The sequence below is a fragment of the Equus przewalskii genome, chromosome 15, assembly GCF_037783145.1.
Source record: "Equus przewalskii isolate Varuska chromosome 15, EquPr2, whole genome shotgun sequence".
NCBI lineage: Eukaryota > Metazoa > Chordata > Mammalia > Perissodactyla > Equidae > Equus > Equus przewalskii.
The window spans coordinates 69,538,901-69,562,243 of NC_091845.1; the positions used below are offsets into that span (position 1 = coordinate 69,538,901).

Consider the following 23,343-nt stretch of genomic DNA (forward strand, 5'->3'; position numbering starts at 1 on the left):
GGTCCCCGAAGGTGGGCTCCGCCGGTGCTTCGGCGCCCTCTAGCGGCCGTCCACTCTAATACCAACTCTCTCCAGCCTTTCCTCTTGCCTCACCAGCCCCCTGGGCAGCCCTCGCCTGGGACCCCTGCCGGCCTGGTCTTGCTCCTCCTCGCTCTCAAAGCTCAAGGAATTGCCCTACAGAGGCTTGGGATCTCTTGGGTAAGGAAGGTCTTTTGGTCAATACACCTTAAACCTGAGAAGGTTTCTAGAATTAACCTGAAATCCTGTATTTTTCCTCTGATGCTTCCAAGGAGAAATGTCTCTAGTTTTCCAAGTAATAAGATACACAAAATTAGAAATATTATATTCTGTGCCGGAGATGGAAAAGCAACATTTTAGAAAGTTTGTTCTTTTTGAATGGACCTTTACTTTAAAACACACTAAAGGATTCCCCTGTGAATTGCTGGAACTGTAAACACTCAGAAAATCTGTTTACTTTATTGACAATTGCAACATTTAAAATGGAAAGCTACGATTGTGCATGAGCAATTCTTCTTCACAAAACACGCACATTAACAGGGATAGCCGCAGACAATGACTTTATACAAATTTAATCACATCTATTGGGTAAATATTGCACTGGCTCCAAGAGAGAGCAATGTAAGTCCCAAGCCTGCTCCTCTGAATGCTCCGATGGAGGTGGGAGCCCCCCGCAACCCCGACTTGGTGAAGATTGTCAGTACGCACGGCGCCACAGACTGGCACCACCACAGTAATCGTCTCCAGAGAACTTGAGTCTCTTTATGAGAGGAGTGATCAAGGGGGCTGTTGAATGGGTCCCCCTGCTCTTGAGCAAGTCACCTCTCTGAGGTTCAGTGTCCACATCTGTCAAATTAAACAGCTGGAGTCAATAGATTATCCCCAAGCTCTCTTCCAGTTCTGAGAGTCATAGACTCGAAGTGACGAAGTTGTTCACAGTTCAGAGATGAGCCCAGCACAGGCCAGCTGAGATGGGCTCCCCCACCCTGAGGAGGGCACGAAAATCACAGGACTGGGATAAACTTTCCCAAATAAGTCATCCTTGTCACTTACCACTTTTCAAGACTAGCCATCAGGCCTTCAACATTTACTGAGCTAAAAGATATGGTTCTCAAGAGGCTTTCCCAAGAATACAGCAGCCAAATAAAGGACTGCCAGGGGTTTGCCAATTTATGAAAAACATAACCTGTATATCGTATACATTTAGGAGTTCATAGCCTAAACAGAAAATTTCCCCCATAAAGGAGACTTCTAGTACAGAAAAGACTGAAAGTATATGTAGGCATTGTTATGTTTTTATTATGCAGCCACAAGTTTTAGCAGAAATCCACTGGTTGAATGTAATGCTAATTGAGGCCTTTGTCTATTTCAAATAGCATAGAAAAGACAACACATCTTGCCTGACCCATTTATTGAGTTCGATTTTAGACTTACCACCACCTCCACATAAACTCCTTACCCAGACTCCAACCTCCTTAATTTCCATAACACGCTTCCCTCCAAAGAAAAAACATTGCAGAATTTTTAGGCCAGCCTGAAAAGAATTAAAGTTCTGTAATCTGTTCTTTACCATCTACCTTCAAACAGGAGAAAGGCAGAGTCAAGTGCAACTCTGTTATTTTATGCTAGAAGGTCAGTTCTACTGCACTATAGGATGGTCTTGAACCATGTGACATTTCATCTTAAATGCATTTTAAATTTTATGTCTTGATATTTCGTGGCTCCAATGTACTGACTACCGTTGCCAAGGAAATAGGACTTTGGGTTACCACATGGATCCAAGGAGGTTTTGTTTTGTTTTGATTTTTAAATATTAACAGGACAAAAATAGAGAACAAATTTAACCCTTTTCCTCCTCAAAATGCATAAAATACAGATCCTCCGGACACATCTCCGATTAAAAAATATAAAGACTCATGAAGCAACTTTCCCAACGAGTGTAGAGACTCTCCCAGTCAATGCGCTTGATACCAAGAGCGTACGCTTCTCATTCTTTGCTCTGGATTCAGATCCCCCTGCAAGTGTGGGACACTGACCACACACATTAACCGCTCATCTCCAACATGTGTACCTCCAACCGGAAAAATCCTTTCTTTATGGGAACAAAAGTGGCCATAACAGTCCAGAGTGTTATACGTCAGGGAACTTGGAAAGTGAAGACTGAGAAAGGCATGGTGCAAACCACATAAATACATTCCACTGGGTTCCAAAAGATTCAAATGCAGATGAGGATAAAGATTGCACCATTAACCCATTTTTTTCTCTGTGGTTATATCTTACAGTAGGTATAATCTTAAGGTTTTCAGTCATGATGGTGGACTCAAATAATCTGATGATGAGAAGAACCAAAGCTTCTATTTTTTGGAATACTACATAAAACTTTTCCGGAAATAGATAACATCTTTGCTTCCTACTAACTGAAATGAAGTATTTTTAAAATCAGAAATCCCCCTGCAGCTCATGAAGCACTTTTGTACAAGAGACTTTTTAATTAAAACCCCTAAAAGCAGGGTCTCCTTAAGGCAAACCAATGATTCAAGCAAAATGCCGTGTTTGCTACCAGAGATCTGGAGATAAACACGAAGTCTTTCAAAGTACAACTAAAAAACAACTCACAAACCTCAGAACAACTATTTATAAGGAAACATTTAGAAGGTCTAGGAAAGTGGTTGCCTCATGCTGGGAAGCTCACTAGAACCCCCTCTGTGCTTGCTCCCAATAAAGTATGCTGGGAGTGTGTCTGGAAGAATAAAACGGAGGCTGACCACTCACAGAAAAGGGGTGAGTGTGATGGCCATGAGAATTTTCCATGGTAACTCATGAGTAGACCCTTGGCTCTATGATGAGCAAGCTCTTCTCACCCAACCATTCCAAACCGCCCGGGATCCAACCCCACTCCTGCTATGGACTGACACTTCCTTTTATGTAATGCTCAGGGGAATCCACCTAGTTTTGATGTGGTTTGAGTTTGATCCTGTGAAACTGTCGGAATCTTCCCATCAGAGAGAAATGAGGAGATTCTGGCCTTTATTAGTATGCGCTGTTAACACAGGTGTCCTAGCTGTATTTGCCAACCCTCCTTCTATTTTCATCCAGCTCTCTACACGTGAGTACCTTTGACCTACTCTGAGCTCAGACCCCTGATGTGCTGGAGCGACTTCGTCAACCTTTCTTTAAAAATGGATTGGCAAATAATACGAATTTAACCAGAAGCAGCAGCTCAGTAAGGGAAACGAAAACATCGGAAGTTATCTCATCGCAGCCACAGCCAGCCTGAGCTCTGTCTTATCTGCTGGGTAACAAAAAGAAATGGGACCTTCCCAAATTTGAAGGGCATCAAATAAAATAAAGTTGTTGCTTGCCTCTGGCTCTTGGCGGGATGTGCCAAGCAGTTTAACCAGAGTATCCTGACTACAAAACACGGCCAGGGAGTCAAAACACCTGAGCTCTGCGAAAGTTGTTTCTGTTTTTGTTTTGGGGGAGAGGTTGTTTTGACATAAAGCAAAAACAAAACACAAATGTCTTTGAGAATAGGGATTGTTAAGAGCGCAGCAAATGGAACGGAGAGAAAAGAATATTTCATTTGAAGTTAAGGTAGTTTTCCCATAAGAGTAGGGTTTAAGGAGAACCGTTTGAGGAGAGCTCTTTTAAATACCTTGGACAGCTCAAAATGCTGTTTTAGGAAACAGAAAACCAAGCGGGCGAAGAACAAGGGCAATGCTTTAAAAATCCTCGGCAATGCAGCAAGAGGATGAAGAGTTGGTTTTGTATATTCTGAACACAGGTGTAAAGGAGCCGAGGCATCTCCTCCCCAAAGGCACTGAAATCCTCGGGCATCAGTGGGTCACTCTGGGAGTGGGGGGAGCGGTCGTCTCAGCTATTGCTCTTGCAAAGTTTCCCAGGGCCCTCACCCCTCCCTACCCAACCTCCACTGCTCAGTCCATCTTTCCCCCCTCCACCTCCGGAACCCCCATGGCGCGCACTTCACGAGTTCGCGCCTATGCAGCCTATGATTTTTTCCCGGAGCCTGGCAAACTCTGGGACTGGAAGCCAGTCTTGCAAGGCCGCCGGGGGGCGCGGTCGGACCTGAAGGGCAGGATGGGAACTGGAGCCTTAAAGTCCACCCACTTCCTTTAAGAGGAAGGAGGAGGGCATCTTCCGAAGAGTATTTTTCAGGGTTCAGCCTGCTCCGCACTCGACGGTCATCAATATTCACTTGACTTGGCGCAGACCACCTCCTAATCGTCTTCCTCGATTCCGCCCTAACAATCCTCGGGCATCTGTGATGCCTCACGGGGTCCCGATCTCTTTAGTCTGCTGTGGCTAGAGCTTCAGTGGTCCCTCCAGTCCTATCCCCCGCCCCTGTCCCCCTTGCTACTTTATTTAACAGAGGAAGGAGCGCTGAGGGACTTGGCTGAATCAAGGGACTCGCAAGCCTATCGATTAGTTTTAAGCCCGAGAGCCCCGGACGCAATGAAATATTGGGACCTATTGTAAGGGGGATGGGAGAGAAGGTTGAGAGGCCGAATCCAACCGCAGCTAGGTCAAGCCATTGGATACCGCGACAATTTCCCACAGCGTTCTCACTGCCAGAGGGGAAGCTGCAACTTCAGCCAGGACTTGCTCCCCTCCCCCTCCCCGATTTCGATTTCTACATCAGAAGTGCCCTCCCCCACTTCAGGACTTCCCCGACCAGCCCCTCGGCGGGCGCGCCGCCGTCCCCTCCGCGGGCTTCCTCCCGCCCCACGCGCCCCACCCGACCTGGGCGAGTTGGGCGACTGTCAGAAGGCGAGATGCCTGGGATGAAAGTTCCCTTGGATTAAAGACTATGCTTGTAGCTGCTTCTTGACACAACAGCAGCAATGATAACCAAGCAAATATGAGCGAAAACCAGTGCATCTCAAAAGTTAGTCTTGCTACGCAGCAGCCCCAACAGACTTTGCCATCCTAGCGCCCTAAGAACACAGGAATGCAGAGTTGGCATTTACTTACCTGGGTGTGCCAACCTCGAAGAGTAGAGAGAGAATTCAGCCCGGGACGAGGTCTGTCCCGCCCCCAGGATGCAAAATCCGGCTTTGAAGTGGAGGTGGTTGGTGTTGTAGTTGTGTAGGGGTGTAAGGGGGATCTCACTTCCCTCCCCCCTCGTCCTCTGAGGCCAGTTTAGCAACAGCGGATGGAAAAGATGCTGAAAGGAGAGTTTGGTCTCTCCGGAAACCCTGACTCCATTCTTTGTGATGGGGGCTGGGGACAGGGTGGAAATGTTGGGGGTAGCGGCTCAGCCCTCGGTTAACTCTGAGAGTAAAGTGGAAGGTACTGGGGAAAGAGGGAGGGAGCGGAGAGGACAGAGGGAGGAAGGAAAGGAGGAAGGAAGGAAGAGAAGGGGATGCGAGCGGCTGGCGGGGAGATGGCAGCTTCTCAGAGAGATTTCCACCTTCTGACGAAACCCATGCGCCCAGCAACCCGCGAGATACTAGTTCGGAAACCTCGGCGCGAGCGCCCCCTGGGGGGTTCCGGCGGAGGCGAGCATTGCCCCGGGAACCGAGTCCACGCCCCGCCCCGGACTGGGCGGTGGCGCGCTCCGGGGTCCTGCCGAGTCCACGGTGCGGGATTCCTGCTCCACTCTGTCGCTCACGCCAGGCTCCTGCGGCCGTTTAATTCAGTTCTTCAAGTGCTTGGACCTCATCTCCGCTTCAGGGTAAGGCGGTAATATCGAGGAGGGCGTGGGAGTGATACTTCTTTTTGCACGCATTCAAGGAAACTTCTTGGATGGATACTCAACGGTCACCAAAAATGCTGAAGATATTGCTCGCCTCTGTATCCTCAGTGTCTACAAGAGAGACTGGCATATGGTAGGAGCCTGATAATTATGTTTCAGTAAATAAATGCATGAATAAATGAATGGCCGAGGCTTTTCTTCATCCCATGATGTCTTCCTGAATACATCCACCTCACAAATAAGTCTAAAATAAAGAAATGCTTAGGGAGTACCTATGTTTAAGAAAGATATAAACATGCTGTCTTATGTAAGGGGCAACCACTGCCGCATGTTATGAAGCACTTTAGAAAGTACAGCTTTCCTATTCCAAACTTATTCAAAGGCAAAATCAGACAAATGAGCAACAGAGGGACATGCTGTGCATTTGTCTGATTGTTTCTGCAACAGTAGACGAACTAGACAAGTACATTCTCTCAGCCCATAGGTATCGTCAGAATCACGAACTGGACCTCAGGATCCATAAGGTTCTAACAAGACCTCTCTTCATGGGAAGAGGTTATCAGTGAGGAGATTTCACCACCCACAGAGTTCTCAGTTTCAAAGTGCAGAGAAGGAGAAATAATAGGATGAGAAGCAGGTGCCCACTAATGGTTCTAAAGAGGCAATTAGGAAGATGTTTGAGAGGTGGGAGAAGAGCCTTCAGGAAGAAAAAAATAACACAGTTTTTCTTCCCCCAGGTCACCTCTCAAGACCTTCTGGAGTAAGATAACACTAAACATGGACCCTAGAAAGGATCTTAGGGAGCTGTCGTACACTGAAGCTCCGACGTAAATTCTTTGATTGACTTTGATTGGAAAAACTTGGGTCATATGGTCAAGCACAAGCCAATCCTTGTGGCCTCGGAATATGGGTTTACACCCATGGCCAGGCCCTCCACAACTCCGGGAGCATTTGGTATGGTCTACAGCACTCCGGGAGCCAGGGTGGAGCCCCAAATGATCCACACCTACAGAGTGAGACACGGGGGTGGTTCCCCCCAGGAAAGGAAAGGAAGACCCCGGTCTCCCTACCAGAAAAGGGGGATGGATGCTGGGCAGACACAGTCAGCTTACGTTTACTAAATATGAAAATACTAAGTCAGGAAATATTTCTTTCAGGTTTAATTAAGCAGTAGCCTTGGAGATGAACTTGAAATTTGAGCTGGACTGAACTTGCAAAGATGAAGGGAAGGAGAGAGAAAGTCATTATGCATTGCCCTGCATTTAATTGTGTCCTCTGAAATTTAAGTTCCATGAAGGCAGGTGATGGTCTGTGTTGTCATCTTGTTCATGACTGTAACCACTATGCCCAGCACGCTGTCTGTCACTTAGCGGGTAGTCGATAAACCTTGGTTAAATAAAATTTTAAAAAATATCTGAGCAATCATTGAACACAAACCTCTTATTTTATAGCTGTTTATAGCTGAACAGGTACTACTTCCGGGCAATCTGTTTGGCACTCTAACAAACCATCGCCTTTACTTTTCTCAACAACCTGCCCAACTAGGTTTTATTATATCTACAAAAAACCCGGGGTTGGGGTGGTCAGAATGACCAGACCAGGGAACACAACTAGTTAATGGGAGAACAGGGAGTGTTCATTGAAGCAGGCTCTAAAGGGACATCTAAGAATGGCTGGACACGTGAACCCTAGAGCAGAAGGAATAGAGTCAGAGCCCCCAGGGAAGAATCCAGTACAATCCTCTTTGGCCCCCATGTTAAAAGCACAGAAACACAAACTAAACGCTACACCACAACTTGTGACAAATACGGTTTCCCCTGCCAGCAGGCTTCAGCTCCCTAATTAGAAACAAACCGTCGCCTGCAAGCCAGTGTGCAGAACACACGTGCAGCTTTTTGCCAGAAACTTGGATTTTTTTCCCCAAGGCATGACACGGAAGGTAAATTCAAGGAGGCTCTTTGCAGGGCACAAAAGCAGAATTTACTCCCACCTCTCATATGAAATCAACAGCTCATCTCTACAAATGAAGATATACAAGCAGCTAATGAACCATTGTCGCAACCACTACCCCCACAGCAAGTTGCCCACCAGCCAGGCTCCCTTCAACCACTGCAAAATCAAAATCCCCTCATCTGTATCACTCACCTCCTTCCAACTCTCCTTTTCACGGATTCTGAGCTGCTGGGTTCTCCAGCCATAGTCAAAATTATCTAAAGCCAAGCCACAGAGTCACGGTGCCACTGGCGTTCCCAAGCCGAGAAGGAGCCTCCAGTTCTGGGTAGATTCACTCACCGGATATCCATTTGATAACATAAGGGGAGGCATCCGTTCAGTGTCCTATGCCAATATGAAAGGGGCCCCACCCATCAGTGTGACAAGTGAAATTCTGGAATGGAGCCAGGGAACAAAAGGGAAGAAATGTGAATTCTTCCCAACGCCGTTGATACCATTTTTTAAGGGTAGCAGATGATGAAGGGGAGAAACAAGCAGAGAGTCAGTGCCCTGCATTACATACCTTGGATCCTTCCCTGAATGAGTCAGGGTGAGCATTTTGCTTTGAAATTGAATTTCTGTTTCCTTTTTTTTCCTCTCTTTGAGTCTGTAGGATGGTTACATACTCAACTCGTCAAGGGGACTGCTGCAAATAACAGGATTTATTTTTGAGGCTTTGGATCAAATAAGAACCTTGAATTTTCCCCCCAGGGTTATATAGTTCAGAAACGGGGAGGGGGTCCATGTGATTTTGAGAATTGACTGATATGTCTTCCTCTGGTGTTTCTGTATATGCCCGAGATGGGTTGTATTACTGGAAAGCAGAGAGGAACGCTTTAAGAAAGCCCTTCTAAGATGCTACGAGTCAAGAGGGAATTGATAGACACATGTTCCAAGCTGATGCAGGAATCACCTCTTCCACTGGCTGTCATTCTGCTATATGGGGACCCCATATGACCTCTGGTGCCTCTCGCATCCATCAGTGAGAGGCTTTACTGAAAAGGGATGCCTTATACTCTTGTCTACCAAGAGGTGGCATCAAAATCCCTCTAGCTTTTCTTCATTGCATTTTAAAAACCATAGGCGGAGAGCATCTTCTGTCTGAGATTTCACGTTGTACCAGGAGTGATGTGTTAAAGGGCACTAACTCAGAGCTCTTATTTCAGAGCAGATTAACCCAGTGATCTCTTAATTAGGCCTCCCGGTCACCCCTCTAAGCCTCAATTTCCTCATTATGAAAAGAAGGTAACTGAATGAAACTCCAGCTCTGGGATTCTGCTTTTCAGCCACAGAATGTCTGCCCAGCCACACCATTCCTCATGTTTGTGATAAACTCACTGAGACTCCATTCCTTTGGGTTCAGGGAATGGGAGCATGCAGCTATCACTTTGTTGCAGAGACTGCAATTTGCCTAACTGAGAATCATTTTTGATTGTTTGTTTTTCCTTACTGGAAAAAAATAATTTTGTGGGAGGTAGCAATGTGCTCAGCCCAAAAGCCGCATTTCCCAGCCTTGCAGACGGGGTAGTCACGTGACAAAGGTCTCGCCCTGCACTAACAGGGTAGCCGCTAGACATATGTAGCTACTTAAATTCAAATTTCTTAAAATTAAGTAAAATTAAAAATTCACGTCCTCAGTCACTCTAGCCACATTTTAAATGCTAATAGTCCCAAGTGGCTAGCAGCTACGTCTTGGATAGTTCAGATACAGAATGGTTCCATCATCGCAGAAGGTTCTGCTGTACATGCTGGTCTAGCCATTGAGATGTCAGTGGAAGTTATAGGGCAGTTTCCATGATAGTCTTAAGAGAGAGGGAGAGACTGACTCAGCTGGCTTGTATTTTTATCCCCTTATCTCCTCCTTTCTTTCTACCTGAAGGAGAAGGTGGGTCAGCCATCATATGACTATGAAGCAGCAAGCATTTGGCAGGGCAAGATAAGCTGAAAGATAGCATGAAGGCAACCACGTTATCACCAATTGTATTACAAAAAAATTAAACTATTGGTTGATTCAAGCTGCTATTTTCAGCTTTTTATTACTAACACCCAAACATTTCTAACTGATATACCCTCAGAAAGTTACCTGGACAATTTTCTATTAATGGCTTTGGATAAACAAGTTTCTTTCCAGTTTTCTTTACTTTGGACAGAGTTGAGGACAAGATCCTGGCTAAAAGAAACAAAGCAATTTATTATGTACCCACAAAGAGATTAATAATCTTTCATTTCAATATGCCAAATGAGCCAAAAGTGGGGAAATGGGGCATTAATGGTTACCCAAAATAATTAGCCCCTTTTTTATAGGTTGGCTGAAGAGCAGCTTTGCATTTTCCTGGAGAAGAGGTTGGTGGGTATGCAAAGAAAAGGAAAATAATATTTGAGCCTATTCTATGTGATAGAAACTTAGCTGAATGATTTAGCAATATTCTCAAATTTAAGTCTCATGGCAATCCTATAAAGTAAATATTCATACCTCTCTTTTTATTGCAGATAGCAAACTGCGGATGAGAGAGATTAAATATCTTATCAAAATCTCCTTAGCTAGTTAGTTATAAGATGAGTTTCAAATCCAGGTCTGCTTGGCTCTTGCCACAAGTGCCTAATGAACTTCCCCTGGTGTGTGAGTGTCATCAGATTCTGGTCCATACTTGCTTATTTCAAGGCTCTCATTCCATCCTCTGTACCATTTTTTTCACAGGCTTGATTCTACAATAGAAAGACTGATGACACTTATCTTCATTTCATAAGCTGTAGAAATTTACCAGGCAGGTTAGAGCGAAAGGCTTTCCAAACAAGGAAACGACATAGACAAAGGCTCCAAGTCGACAGCAGGTTTGGCCTGATCAAGAAACTCCAAGTAACTGAGTAATCCACTATATCTTGGGTGAAAAAGGGGAGAGAGGAGCAAGGACTAAAGCAAACAAGCGGGCAGGGGCAAAAGTATGAAGATATAAAAGGGCCTTGTAAGAATTCCTTAAGGAGATTTGATCTTATTCCATGAGTCGCTTAATCCCAAGCGCTGAGGAAGGATCCAGAATTTTCCTTAATCCATGGTGAAATGAGAAAATGAGAAAAACAAGGAGTTTTTTATACAACTACATTAATTTTTTTGAGATTACCTCTTCCTTCGTTTTTTCATGTAAATATTAGTCACTGCATTCTTTTGCATTTCTTGTGAGGTTTTGTCATTTTAAAACATCCTTATTTGGTAAAATGAAAGTACCTATGAGCCAAGGGCAACCCAAGAAATGTGTTTTGAGATATGTTCTGTCAATTCTAAACATTTAGAGACATCAGTTGGAGGTCAAGGGAAGACCGAAGAATTTTGAGCAAGCAGTATAGTGATCAGATGTTAGTGTTAAACTGAGGAGGGATTGGTGAGGGAACGTGCTGGACTTAGGTGCCTTTTCACCAAATTCATTCAATAGATACTTATTGAATGCTATTATGGGGTTAGGGAGAGAATGATGGACCAGAGAGGTGAGTTCTCTGCCCTCATGGAGTTGTCAGTCAAGATGGGGAGACAGAAAATGAACAAAGAAAGAGAGACAAAGATCTTGGAAGTCAACGAGAGGGGAGAATGAGAGAGAGAAAGAAAATGAAAGAATAACTACAGATTATAATAAGCCTTGTGAAAGAAATTAAAAGAGTGATGCCAGAGAGAGTAACTGGGAAATACCTCTTGAGACAGGATTGTAAAAAAGACCTGTCTCAGGAGAAAGCATTTGAGCTGAGAACTAAAAGATAAGAATGAGCCAGCATGTCGAGACCAGGGAGAAGCGCATTCCAGGAAGGGCAGAACAGCAAGCACACAAGCCCAGAGGTGGGAAATTTCTTCAGGTTCTTAATGGTCAGTTTTAAGAGTTTGGATAAGAGAGTATGAGGCAGTTACACCACACCAAACTCCTAAAAGGGGAAAAGAGGAAGGAAGAATGAAAAGGATATGAGGAGGCTTCAATAGTACAGAAGACTTGTCTTGTTAGTTTCATTAATTAAGCACATTTTGAGCATCTGGTCTGTGCCAAACACCATCCTAGGTACTGGAGTTGACAAAATATTGTCCTCATTCTTCAGGATAGTATCGTCCATGCAAGGCACAGAACAGAGAATGAACCCCAGAGTGATAATCCGCAGGAGTCCCATGGTTGGGAATTTACTTCATCTCATAGACTGAAGACAAGATCAGCTCCCATTGACATCAGTGGGAAGGAAGGCTTCTGGGCTGTGAGCTCAGGCAGTGAACATGCAGATGGTTCTTTCTGGAAGAGTGAGTCGCTAAGTCCACAAAGAGATTTAAGGGAGCAACAGAATTTGCCTCAGTGGAATCCCCTCCCCCATATGACTCACTCCTCGCATGGCTTCTATTTTCATGATGATTCTTCAGGTTTGAACAGCATTTATGGTTACCTTTTGGGTCAAATACTTTCAAATATGTTATCTGGTTATGTGATCTTATTTACTCTTTGCAATAAATCTAGGAGATGTCATTAGCCCCATTGTGCAGATCACGCTTTTGAAAAACCGCTCCTTCTGAGGGGAGATGTCTTTCTGATGTGTGCAGGTTTCCCCAGGAAGGCAGCCTGCTTCCTGGGTCACAGGGCTGGCCTCTGGATGGCAGCGGACACTGGCCCCTATGGGAGGAAGATACACTGTTCTAACACAGCTGGGCCAGGCAGGCCCAGGGCCCTCAGGGGCAGGTTCCAGGACAAAAGAGTTTTCTTATAGGGTTGTTGTGCGGCAGCGTGCAGAGTTTTTAAGCTACGCATACACAAGGATATTTTTAATTATTAAATGAAATCTTAACTACACATCCTGCTTTGTGACTTGCCTTTCTATATCTACAAATATCAACGTACGTCATAATTTATAATGGCTAGGAAATATCCCCATATAGGAATGTAACAAAATAGCTAAATTAATTCCCTGTTTTCAAGCACTTGTTTCCAGTTTCTCACTATTGCACCCAATGCGTCCATGAGCATGCTTTTATATCATATGCCCCTGATGTAATGTGACAAGAATACCACGAAGGGCATCTCTGTGGTATTCTTTCCAAAAATGCTTAACCCCAGTCTAGTCATGAGAAAAACATCAAACAAACACAAATTGAGGGACATTCTATAAAATACCTCAGCAGAACTCCTCAAAACTGTCAACATCATAAAAAAAAATAAGACTGAGAAACTTTCACAGATCAGAGAATATTGAGACAAGACAATAAATGCAATGTGGTACCCTAGATTGGATCCTGGGACAGAAAGAGGATATTAATAGAAAAACTGGTGAAATGCAAATAATGTCTGGAGTTTACTTAATAGTAATGTACCAACATGGGCTTCCTAGTTATGATAAATGCGCCATACTAATATAATCAGTTAAAACTAAGGGAAAATGGGCAAGAAGTATTTGGAAATACTATCTTTACAACTTTTCCAAAAATCTAAAATCCCAAATGAAAAGTTTATTTTTTAAAAACATGCAACTTTTCCACTTGTTTCCTTAGGATAAAGTTAGACCAGTTGGGGTGAAGGCTATGCATGATTTTTCAGAGTTTTGATACATTTTGTGAAATTACCCGGATGGTAGTTTAACTTAAGCCATTATTTTTGCCCACTTTGTAAGTAAAAACCTTACTTTATCGGCTTGGCATCTTTAAGTCAAATGTCTCTTTGGCAAATTCCACAGGAAACCATTCCCCGGTTAACTCCTGGCAGAACCCAGACAGAATATGATGAGAACTGTCAGAACATTTGGACCCAGCCTACCTTTCCCAGCCTGGCTGGTCCTCAACTGGCAAAGGAATTAAGAAGAAGTGATCAAAAAAAACTCCTGGGGAGCAAGGACAGAAAGTCAGAGGATGCCATTTTTACATAGTCATTTTTCTGATTGCAACTCTGCTTTCTGCGTTTTTCCAGCAGCACTGCCTTTAAAGTGAATCACGGGTGATCAAGGCAGACCAAAATAACACATTGTTCCTCCAGAGAAGAGAAGGTGCAGTCCTGTCATCCGGAGGGTATTCTTGGGGAAAAAAGAAAGAAGAGCAAGAGAGAGACTGCATTGCCTACTTTTTCTAAAAGCAAGGCCTGTAATTTTGCTCCTTTGAAAATCTTTTTAAAAAACACTTGCCTGTTGGGAAAGGCTTCAGGAATGCTGAGGTGTGTAGTAAAAGTTTATCTGTTCTGTTTCTATCACCTCCTCCTATAGCAGTGTGCACTGGGTGATCTACGTCGTGTCTGATCTTGCTGTTGGTATTTATAGGAAGGGAGGCATTAACAGGTATTGAGCACCTGGGTACCAGGCACTGTACTAGGCCCCTTCAGGTGTGTTCTCATCAATTTCTCCCAACAGGGCAGGTGCTTCCAGAAATGATCACTATTCTTTCCCTCCCTGTATCCAAACCCCTGGCCATGTGCCTCTGCAGCTCTTCCCTTGAAGTAACAGAGTCTGTTTCTCCACCATCTTGAATCTGGGCTGGTCTAGTGACTTGCTTTTGCCAACAGAAAGCAGCAGAAGTGATGTTGTGCCAGATCTGAGCCTAGATTTTTAAGAGGTCTGGCGCATTTCGACCCAGCCACCATGAGAAGAAGTCCAAGCTATCTTGTTGGAGGATGAGTGAGAGATGGGCCAGAGATGAACCACTGCAGCTGTAGCCTAGACAAGTGAGACAGCCCAGGCAAGATCAGCAAACCAGCCCCCAGCCATCGCCCAACTGGCCATAAACACATGAATGAGCCATGCCAAAAACAGCTGAGCCTGGACAGAAGTGTGAGCTAATGAAAGCTTGTTATTTTAAACCACTGAGTTTGGCAGGTAGTTTGTTATACATCAATTGTGAGTTGATAGTCTTATTTCTTCTTAAGATGTAAGAAAATTGAGGTATAGAGAGATTAAGCAATTTCCCCAAAGGATACACAACTCGTAAGTGGGGATGGTCAGGATTCAATCCAAGGACTAAATAAATCTAAAGTCTCTACACCTTGCACTTCAACCCCTGCCCAGAGAATGGAAACAAGAAGAAAAACCAATACAACCAAATGTCACCGCTATTTAAATGTGATAAAACTAGAGTCACTTCCCCAGCTGTCTTCCGGATAGCATGCAATGTGTGTGCACATGTATATGTTTGTAAAGAATGATCTAGTCAATGCGGAGAATGAGCTAGGTAAGAGAAAGCTATTTTTAAACTTCTGTAACATGGTCTAAGTCAAATGCATTCATCTTGGTATAAATCTGTAATTGCCTCACAATGACAACTCACTTGCTTTTGACAAACTGATTTGTTTCTACCTTAAAAGCAAGGTCACTCTAGGGACAACCACTCAGCGCTCCTTTTCTCCCTTCCTGTGGGGCTTTGCCCTGCTCTTCCATCCCTCCCTTGCGCCACATCTCTTTCCAAATGTTTTCCCTTTTATCTCTTGTCCTCACTCTCTTTCTCTGTCAAAACCTTATAATAGCAGTTTAATTAATCCCTAATAGCCCCATTCCCCTAACTCTTAGACTTTTGATAACTTCTTTTTCTGGTCTTGAATTTGTCACTCCTCTAGTTCATTACTTCAAGATTGTCTTTCTTTGGATCAAGAAGATGGTGAATTACATCACGTCATTCCTGTGCTTAATACCCTTCAATACCTTCCTATTGCTCCCAGGATGGCCTGAACTCCTTAACATGGCCTGGTAGGTCCTGCATGATCCAGTCCTTTCTACTTTCTTTGCTTGCTCTTCCACTCTGACCTTCTCCAGCTACAGACATCTCTGCTTTAGACAGACTGAATTTCTTTCGGCTCCTTCAGCTCCTGTTTCCGAGCCTTCCCACATGCTGTTTCCTCTGCTGGGAATCCCCTTGATGTGGTGTGCATGCACACACATGGACACACACACACACACACACACATGCCCTGGCTGATTTTCAAGTCTTAAAATAAATTTCCCTCCTGCTGAGAAGCCTGCCCTGAATTTCCTAAACAAGGCAATATGGTCTTATGTGCCCACAAGCAGCCTGTACTTACCTTACTATAGTATTTACCACTCTGTATCGTAGTCACTGGTTTAATTATCTGTATCCCTGTCTATTTCATTTGCCATCATATATTCAAGGCTAGAATGGAGCTTTGTACGTAGTAGACTCTCAATAAATATTTATTGAATGAATCATACGCTGTTATTCTTCTTCATGTGTGCTTTACCCTCAAAAGAATTTTCATAATCTTTAACACTCAATATACAAGAGAGCAAAGTTGGAATATTGTTGGTAATAAGTAACAGAAAAATGAGCTCAAACTAGCTTAAACAATGAGGAATTGATTGGCTCATCTATTTGGAAGAGTCGAGAGGCAGGATAATAATCAGGTGGTTTTATCCAGTAACTGTGGCTGTCAGATTGTGAGATAGTTGCAGCTGCTCAGACTACGCATTCACAGGTCTAGAGGATGAGAGAAAACACTTTTGTCCAGATTGTGAGACAGAAGCAACTGCTCAGACTACACATTCGCACATCCAGAAGATGAGAGAAAACACTTTTGTCCAGAAATCCCAAGCACAAGTTCCAAGGTTTGCTCTGATTTGATCACTTAAGCCAAATGGCCAGCAAAGAGTCAATGCCAGGGCCAGGACAATGTAATATGCTGATGGCTTAAGCTTTTGCCTCCCCAAATAAGTGGGTTGTGTGGGGAAGTAGTGGCCAATTCGATGAAAATTGGGATACCATTAAGACGAGAGTCATGGGCACTGGCTATATAGCTAATAATGACTCTGCATTTGTCACCACATAGTTTTCTGTAAATGAATTCACAATAATTTACAGAACATATGTTCTGTACGTGACCATTTCTGGATATGCAACCTTTTTACATTACACCAGTTCTGATGCGCCTCTTCTCGACATCATTCTGTGAGGGAACAGTCTTCAGAGCAGGGCTGTTTTAACATGACCGGCAGAAACCTGTCAGCCTCTTGATGAACAATCACTCAAAGTTAAAATTTTAAAGGCAGAGCCCTCATCAACTATTTCTAAGAGCAGTCCTTCAAATGCCTTCTGCTAACTCCAGCTGCTGGTTGCCCCCTGTCTTGGGAATGGCTTTTCTCTCTTTGTTCTTATTTTCCATTCTTTATTCCTCTCACTGAAAGCCCTCATGTTTCACCTATTCTGCATCAGTGGAAAAGCATTTGACATTCTGCTCTTTGGGGACAAAAAGAGTGGCTTTCAGATTAGGCTTAAACTGAAAACAAGTCTCTGCCTCGAGCAGAAATATGATTCTTTCTACACTGACCACCAAACATCCTTTCTGGCTGGAGCATGTCAGAGATTCTACTAGTCAATGCCTTGCCTACCAATATTAACCAGTTTTACAATTAAAATCAGCACAGGTAGGAGAAAGAAAGATGTCAGTCAAGACATTTAAGGGGGTGGTTCAGGCCACCAAATTTGTAGAAAGTGATTCAACACATCATCATATCTTTGCTTTTTATAGATATCAAATCAACTGGACTTCAAGACGCATCTTTATTTGGCAAATAATTTCCCATCCATAAAAAAACAAGGACCAGATCACACAGATAGTACATTTCACAGCCCCTTCTTAGAGCAGCCACAAGTAGCGAGTTGCTTTATTTGCTATCTCTTTCTTCTTCCTGAATACTTTCTTCAGGGAATATAGAAGCACAGACTCAAAAGCAAATGTTGACCATTACTCATTCATTCACTCAATAACTATTTACTGAGCACCTGCCATGTGCCAGGTACTCTGCTGGTCACTGGAGATATAAGGGGAAAAAATAGATTGATATTTTAATGGGGTGATAGGCATGAAACAGATAACTCTAAAAAAGCATAGTGAGGTTATGATAGAGATGTGGCAGAGTTCTATGGCAGCTTAGGCTGGGAAATAACACTTAGGTTCAGACTTGAAGAGTCAGTACAAGTTGGCTAGGAAAATGGGATTTAGGGAGGAGGAGAAGGCAGGGACAGGATTATGAGCATAAAAGTCCAGAGGTAAAAGTGGTTGGGAAGAGAAGTGGAAGATACAGGCAGGGGGGAGGTTGGGGTGGGACTGGAGATAGAAAAGGGAGATTGGTTGATTCAGAGACACGTAGTCCAATAACAATCATGAGAGGGGAAGAGCTGAAGAGGCTGGTAGGAGGCAGATCATGGAAGATCTTATAATGCCATTAAAGAGTGGACCTTAAGAAGTCATTGAAAATTTTTAAAAGGAGAACGGAGATGATTTTGTTTCCAGCTTAGAAAGTTCCTCTCAGCAGCTGGATGGAGAATTGATTCAAGGTGAGTGAGACAGGAGGCAAGGAGACTATTTAGGATGACGGGAGTGATCTGAGTGAAAGATGGTGACCTAAACCCACGTGGTGACAGTGAGGATGGAAGACCTGGACGATTCCAGAGATGTTCATAAGACAAAAATTCATATGACTTGGGTTCATTTAGTGTGGATCCAAAAGAACTGAACAGTTCAAATGCGTGGCACCATTTTACTAGGGGTTTCCTTACTGTAACAGAGGCTGTTAGTACCCTCCCCCCTCCTCACCTCTCACCAGGCCTCCTCTGCCCAAATCTGACATCTCCTGTAGACAGTTGGCATTCACATAGATGGCTGCCTGCATTTGTGTCTGGGGGCATTCTTTGCCCACTGGCATGGGACAGGCTAGAACAAGCATGTCAATGCCTCTAAGAGTGACCCTCAACCCAAGAGGGATGGAAACTGGTAGATAAATATCCCAACTTCCTCATCCTTTCCTGGGACGACTCCACGGCATGTTATACCTAGTCTCTCAGAAGGTCCTCAATGAGACTGAACTCCCGTTGCCCACAGTGGTAACCCACTCATAAACGCATCTTTATGGGCTTTCTGAACTTCCCTGTTTACAGCCCTGTCCCCTGACTTCTGCTTCCTGGAATAACCTCCCAAATAAACTACTAACACCAAAATCCTTGTCTCAGGGTCAACTTTCAGGGAAGCCTAAATTAAGCACTACATTGTTGCCAGAATTATTAACTGAAAGAGAAATTTATAAAGCTCATCCACCCGTCTTCGAGCCTTTCAAACTATCCCTGTCACTCAGCAGAGGCAATCACGGCCAGAGCCCATCAGGCTCACTTCTCTAGAGGGCAGACAAATAGAGTAGCTGTATGAGGTTCTAATCAAGTCCCACCCCTGCCCTCCTTGCCAGGGCCTCCTCAGTCAGTCCAGTTCTCTGCCTGAGATTCCCTTTTCTTCCCCAGTGACTGGGGGTGAGCAGAAGGGATTACTACTGCAAATCATCTAAAATCAAGTACCTTGGCGTCTGTATCTATATTTTATTAACATGTATTAATCATTGCTGGGGCCTTGTCCAGAGCCCTCTCTGGGAGAACAATTAGTTTAGTATATAATCATTTTTTATGATTTCCTGGATTTTACACAAATGGAATTTTAAAGGAAAGCATAACCCATTATTCAGGGATAGATCAGAAAGCAAACACTTTACCACCTGCCCACCACTTGATCTTACCTCATGCTCTATGTTAAAGGGGATCATGATATAAGATAAGAAAAGCATCTGTGAAAAGTACAATATATGTCAGGTTCTCAGACTCATTTCCTCATTGAGCAAAGTGGTCTTTACCCTACTCGCTCAGATCAGATGGCCTAGGCTGCAGATCAGAGAGGAGGATGGGGGACGGGAGATAGCGGATGAGGAGAAGCAGGAACTATTTCGGAACACCTGAGCAGTGTCGAGTGGTAGACCCAACGCTTTGCATATGCTGTCTCATTGAATCTTCCCCATAAATCTACACAACAAGGGAGATTATTCCCATTTACAGATGAAGAGTCTGAAGCATAAGGCAGTTAAAGAATGTGGCCAACATCATACGTGGGGGTGGTAGAGACCGAATTTAACCTAGGCCTGTTTGGCTCCGAAGCTCATACATTTTCCACTTTGCCATTTGATTTCAAGGCATTTTTACTTTGTTTCCTGTGGATATTCTCCAAAGGCAGAGAAAGCTTTTCCTGGTGGAACTGTCAGTAAGAGTATTTCGCAGCATCTGGGCAAGCCCACAGGGGACTGAGGCAAGCACTTTAGTGTTAACCTCCCTTACTTTCTCCAACCCCAGACTTATCAACATATCAGGAAGCCAGCCCTGTTGCTGCAAACAGCCAGCTAGGAGCACCTCTAAATTTAATAAAAACTTAATAATTCATAACAAGAAAAGTGCTCGGGCAGGTAAAGACAGCAGGTTATAGAATCTCCCTCCCCCCAATAAACAACAGCACCACCACCACCACCAACAACAACAACACATGATTTAAAAAGTGAAGAGAACCACTACAGCCAACATTATGCTATGAACTATAAAAACGGCAGCTGAGCTAGGGCAGTGGAAGAAAAGAAGATCCTGGCGCAGCTTAGCAGAATCACTGTTGGGTAAAGAAAATGAATCAACGAACCTGAGAGTAATCACTAACAGCCCCCAAGTTGGCACAGTGAGGAGTTTGGGGGAGGTTGTAAAAACTCTCTCAACCTCAGTGCCTATCGCTGCAGGAACTGCCAGCATCAGAGGAATTCCTAGCACTCCACTAGGGCATCCCCCAACTGAGAAAAACAAGAAGAAGGAAGGCAAGATGGTTAGAATTACCCAGATCTAACCATCTCCACCAATAACAGGGACTTAGTAGAGCAAGACGAAAAAAAAAACAGTGCTCTCAGGGTGTCAGGGGCGGGGGCACTGAGAACTCCAGACTCACATCTTGGCTTGGAATTCTGAATGAGGAGCCACATCTCCGGATGCTGTTTGTTTTTCTTCTTCTACTGGCAGGAATAGAAATAGCCTTTGGGGAAAGACAGGTGAGTGGAAATGGGGATACGAAACAACCAGGATGACTTCTCTGATGTAAGGATGGTACAAACTGACTTGGAGGACAGATCCAAAGAAAGATGCTATCCCCATCCTCTCTCCCCTCCACAAGAATACAAAACAGCTCCAACCAGGTGGAGTGAGTCCTGATACACGACGTTTGACAAAGCTTCAGAAGAAAGAGAAGTCCCAGGTCCTCCAAAGGTCACACACAACCCAAGCTGGCCTCTCCAAAATCCCTCTCATTGCTCCAGGCTGTTTTTAAACATGAGAAGAACTCACAAGATGCACACCTCAATGTAGCTCAGAGGAAGAAGACACCTAAGTCACTCACAGAGTGAGAACGGAGTCGAGGAGAAGAGGTCCACATTATTAGAACAAATGTAAACTCTGGGTAGAATTGTCCACATCAAGTACTGAAGAGGAAAAGAAATGGTGTGGCATTAAGAAAACTTACCACAGTTCCATGAAAGAGCAAGAGCAGGGCTAGGAACAGGAGCAGAAAGAGAGACTATGCCAAAAACTGTCCAAAAACCTAACATGGAAGAAAGTTCTCCGACAGCACTTCATGACATAACTTTTCTATGGGCTCCTATAGAAAATGAAGTCAATAAAATAAGGCCACAAACCAAAGATAATAAAACAACAGGATGCAATGAAAATTGAAATTGCAAAGAAAAAGAAACAAGCCAAAGACCGAAACAACCCATTATGGAAGGAATATAATAGACACAGCTGGAAACAATTACTAACGTATAAGGGAGACTTAATGACCGTGAATGTAGAGGGAAAAAAACCAACAGCCTAAAACAATAAGAAAAAAGATAATAGATGCAGAAAACAGAAAGAAAGAAAAAAACAACAGTGGCCCAACATAAGGCATAATATTGTTCCAGAAACAGAAAATTCAATCAGTGGGAAAGAAAACGTATTAAAAATTCTAGTAGAAGAGACATTCCTTGAAACAAGGGAAAACAATCTACACACTGAAAGGACACAGAATGTTCCAGAAAAAATGAATAATCGTGAGAGAATTATTGAAATCATAGTTAAGTTACTGAACTCTAAGGCTAAAAGAGAATTCTTCAGGTTTTTAGTGGACCAAAAAGTAGGTCATGAGGACCAAAAAAAAAAAAGAGTCAGGCTTCAAAACCTCCACAGCAAAATTTAATGAAAGAAGTTGACAAATAAAAATGGCAAGCAATAGCATATATTGGAGAATATGAGGAAGCCATTTGGTATAAACCTAATTCCCCCCACCTTGTCTTTCCAAAAGGGCCTGACCAGTGGCTGTTGAGCATGCATTGTATATCTGCTTTAGATATTCCCTATGGCAAGAGCAAAGGCCCTCGAGATAAAGGTGCAACTTCCCTCCCCCTCTTAATGTTGGCATTTCTTTAAAGATTAAGCATCTTTCCTTAGGCTAGAAACTGATTGCTGCACTCACCTGTGACCACCCAGCTCAAGACAATAGACTTGCATCCCGCTACACCCTCCTCCGAGATAGCAGACCCACTACCTGCTGTGTCCATCAAGTGCTGTGCCAATAGGGCAATCTTGTGGCTATTGTGGGAGGGACATTTCAATCATATGTGAAACGTCCTATATGGGGGTATATAACCACTCTGTATACCTCACTTCTTTGGTGCCCTTTCTTCCTTCGGGAAGAAAGGCCTCGGGCCATGGTCCTCAGATTTCAGCTCAGAATAAACTCACCCAAATTTTCATTTATAGATTGGTTATGGATTATTTTCGTCAACAAAGTCAATAACCAATGACTACAAAGTTCTGAATTCAAGAAACCCTGACCCAAGACTGTCTTGCAAAATCAAGATGTCTTTCAAGCATAGAGGAAACAAAAAATTCACCATGAGAGAGTCAAGGATTATAACACTTGAGAGGCCTTGAAAAAAACTCCCAGGTAATTAAATCAAAGCAACAAAGCATTAAATCAAAATACAGAATTCAAGAATAGACAAACTGAAAGGACTAAATTCTTGTAGATAAAATCAAGATTAAACAATTATAGGAATACGGTGCAGAATAAATATTATGAATCTTGAGAACTTAAAAATAAAATACAGCTGAAGGAAATCAGGAGGTGAGGGAAAAGAAAATAGGAGAAAATATAAATATGCAGCTTTTTGATTTTTCATAGCAGGAAAACAATCAGTATTGTATAAACATGGAACACAGTTAAAAACCATATATGACTCCTACTGGCAACGTTTCTGCGAACTATTTTCTTGTTGATAGAAAATGGATCTCAAAGTTTAATGTGCACAGAATCCCCTGGAGGGCTCGTTACAATGCAGATTGCTGGGCCCCACCGACAGAGTTCCTGGCTCAGAGGGTGTGGGCTGATATCAGAGAATTTGCATTTCTAACAAGTTCTCAGGTGATTGCTGGTGTTGCTGGTCCAGAGATCCCTGCCTTAGAAGGAGTTTTAGGAACTAGATTCTCTTGGGAAATCATTAGTTTAAATTTAAGGAGATTTAATAATTTTTATTTAAAATGAAATATATGGTACGATCTATTAATATAATCATCATTTCCGTCTAACCCACCCACTTTTCTAGTTTTTTATATACCTGGAGAGAGAAAGAGACAGGGGAGTGGAGGGGAGGAGAGGGGAGGCGAGAGGAGGGAGACGTTTAGAATAATGTTCACTTGATGTTGATAGTTTTTTCCCAGGCAGTGAGATTTGGAGATGATCTTATTTGTACTTTTTATATTCTTTGAATCTCTCAGAATGAGCCTATGAAAGATTTTT

General features: G+C 43.4%; 1 protein-coding gene across 4 annotated transcripts in view; it reads right to left on the reverse strand.

Moving 5' to 3' along the window:
• CPNE4 (copine 4) overlaps positions 1–23,343 on the reverse strand; it is a 480,649-nt gene that overhangs the window by 454,973 nt on the left and 2,333 nt on the right. Inside the window, exons 1-2 of one of the 4 annotated variants that reach the window (XM_070577531.1) lie at positions 7,880–8,268; positions 5,011–5,978 (exon numbers count right to left, since the gene is read on the reverse strand). The exons of 1 other annotated variant lie outside the window; for it this stretch is intronic. Coding sequence is in view for 1 of the 3 variants with exons in the window: in XM_070577528.1 (XP_070433629.1) it covers positions 7,880–7,932 (53 nt within the window). In the remaining 2 variants the exon portion in view is untranslated. Of the gene's footprint in view, positions 1–5,010; positions 5,979–7,879; positions 8,724–23,343 lie in introns of those variants that run through there. 2 more of the 4 variants (XM_070577528.1, XM_070577526.1) reach the window with 2 other exon arrangements.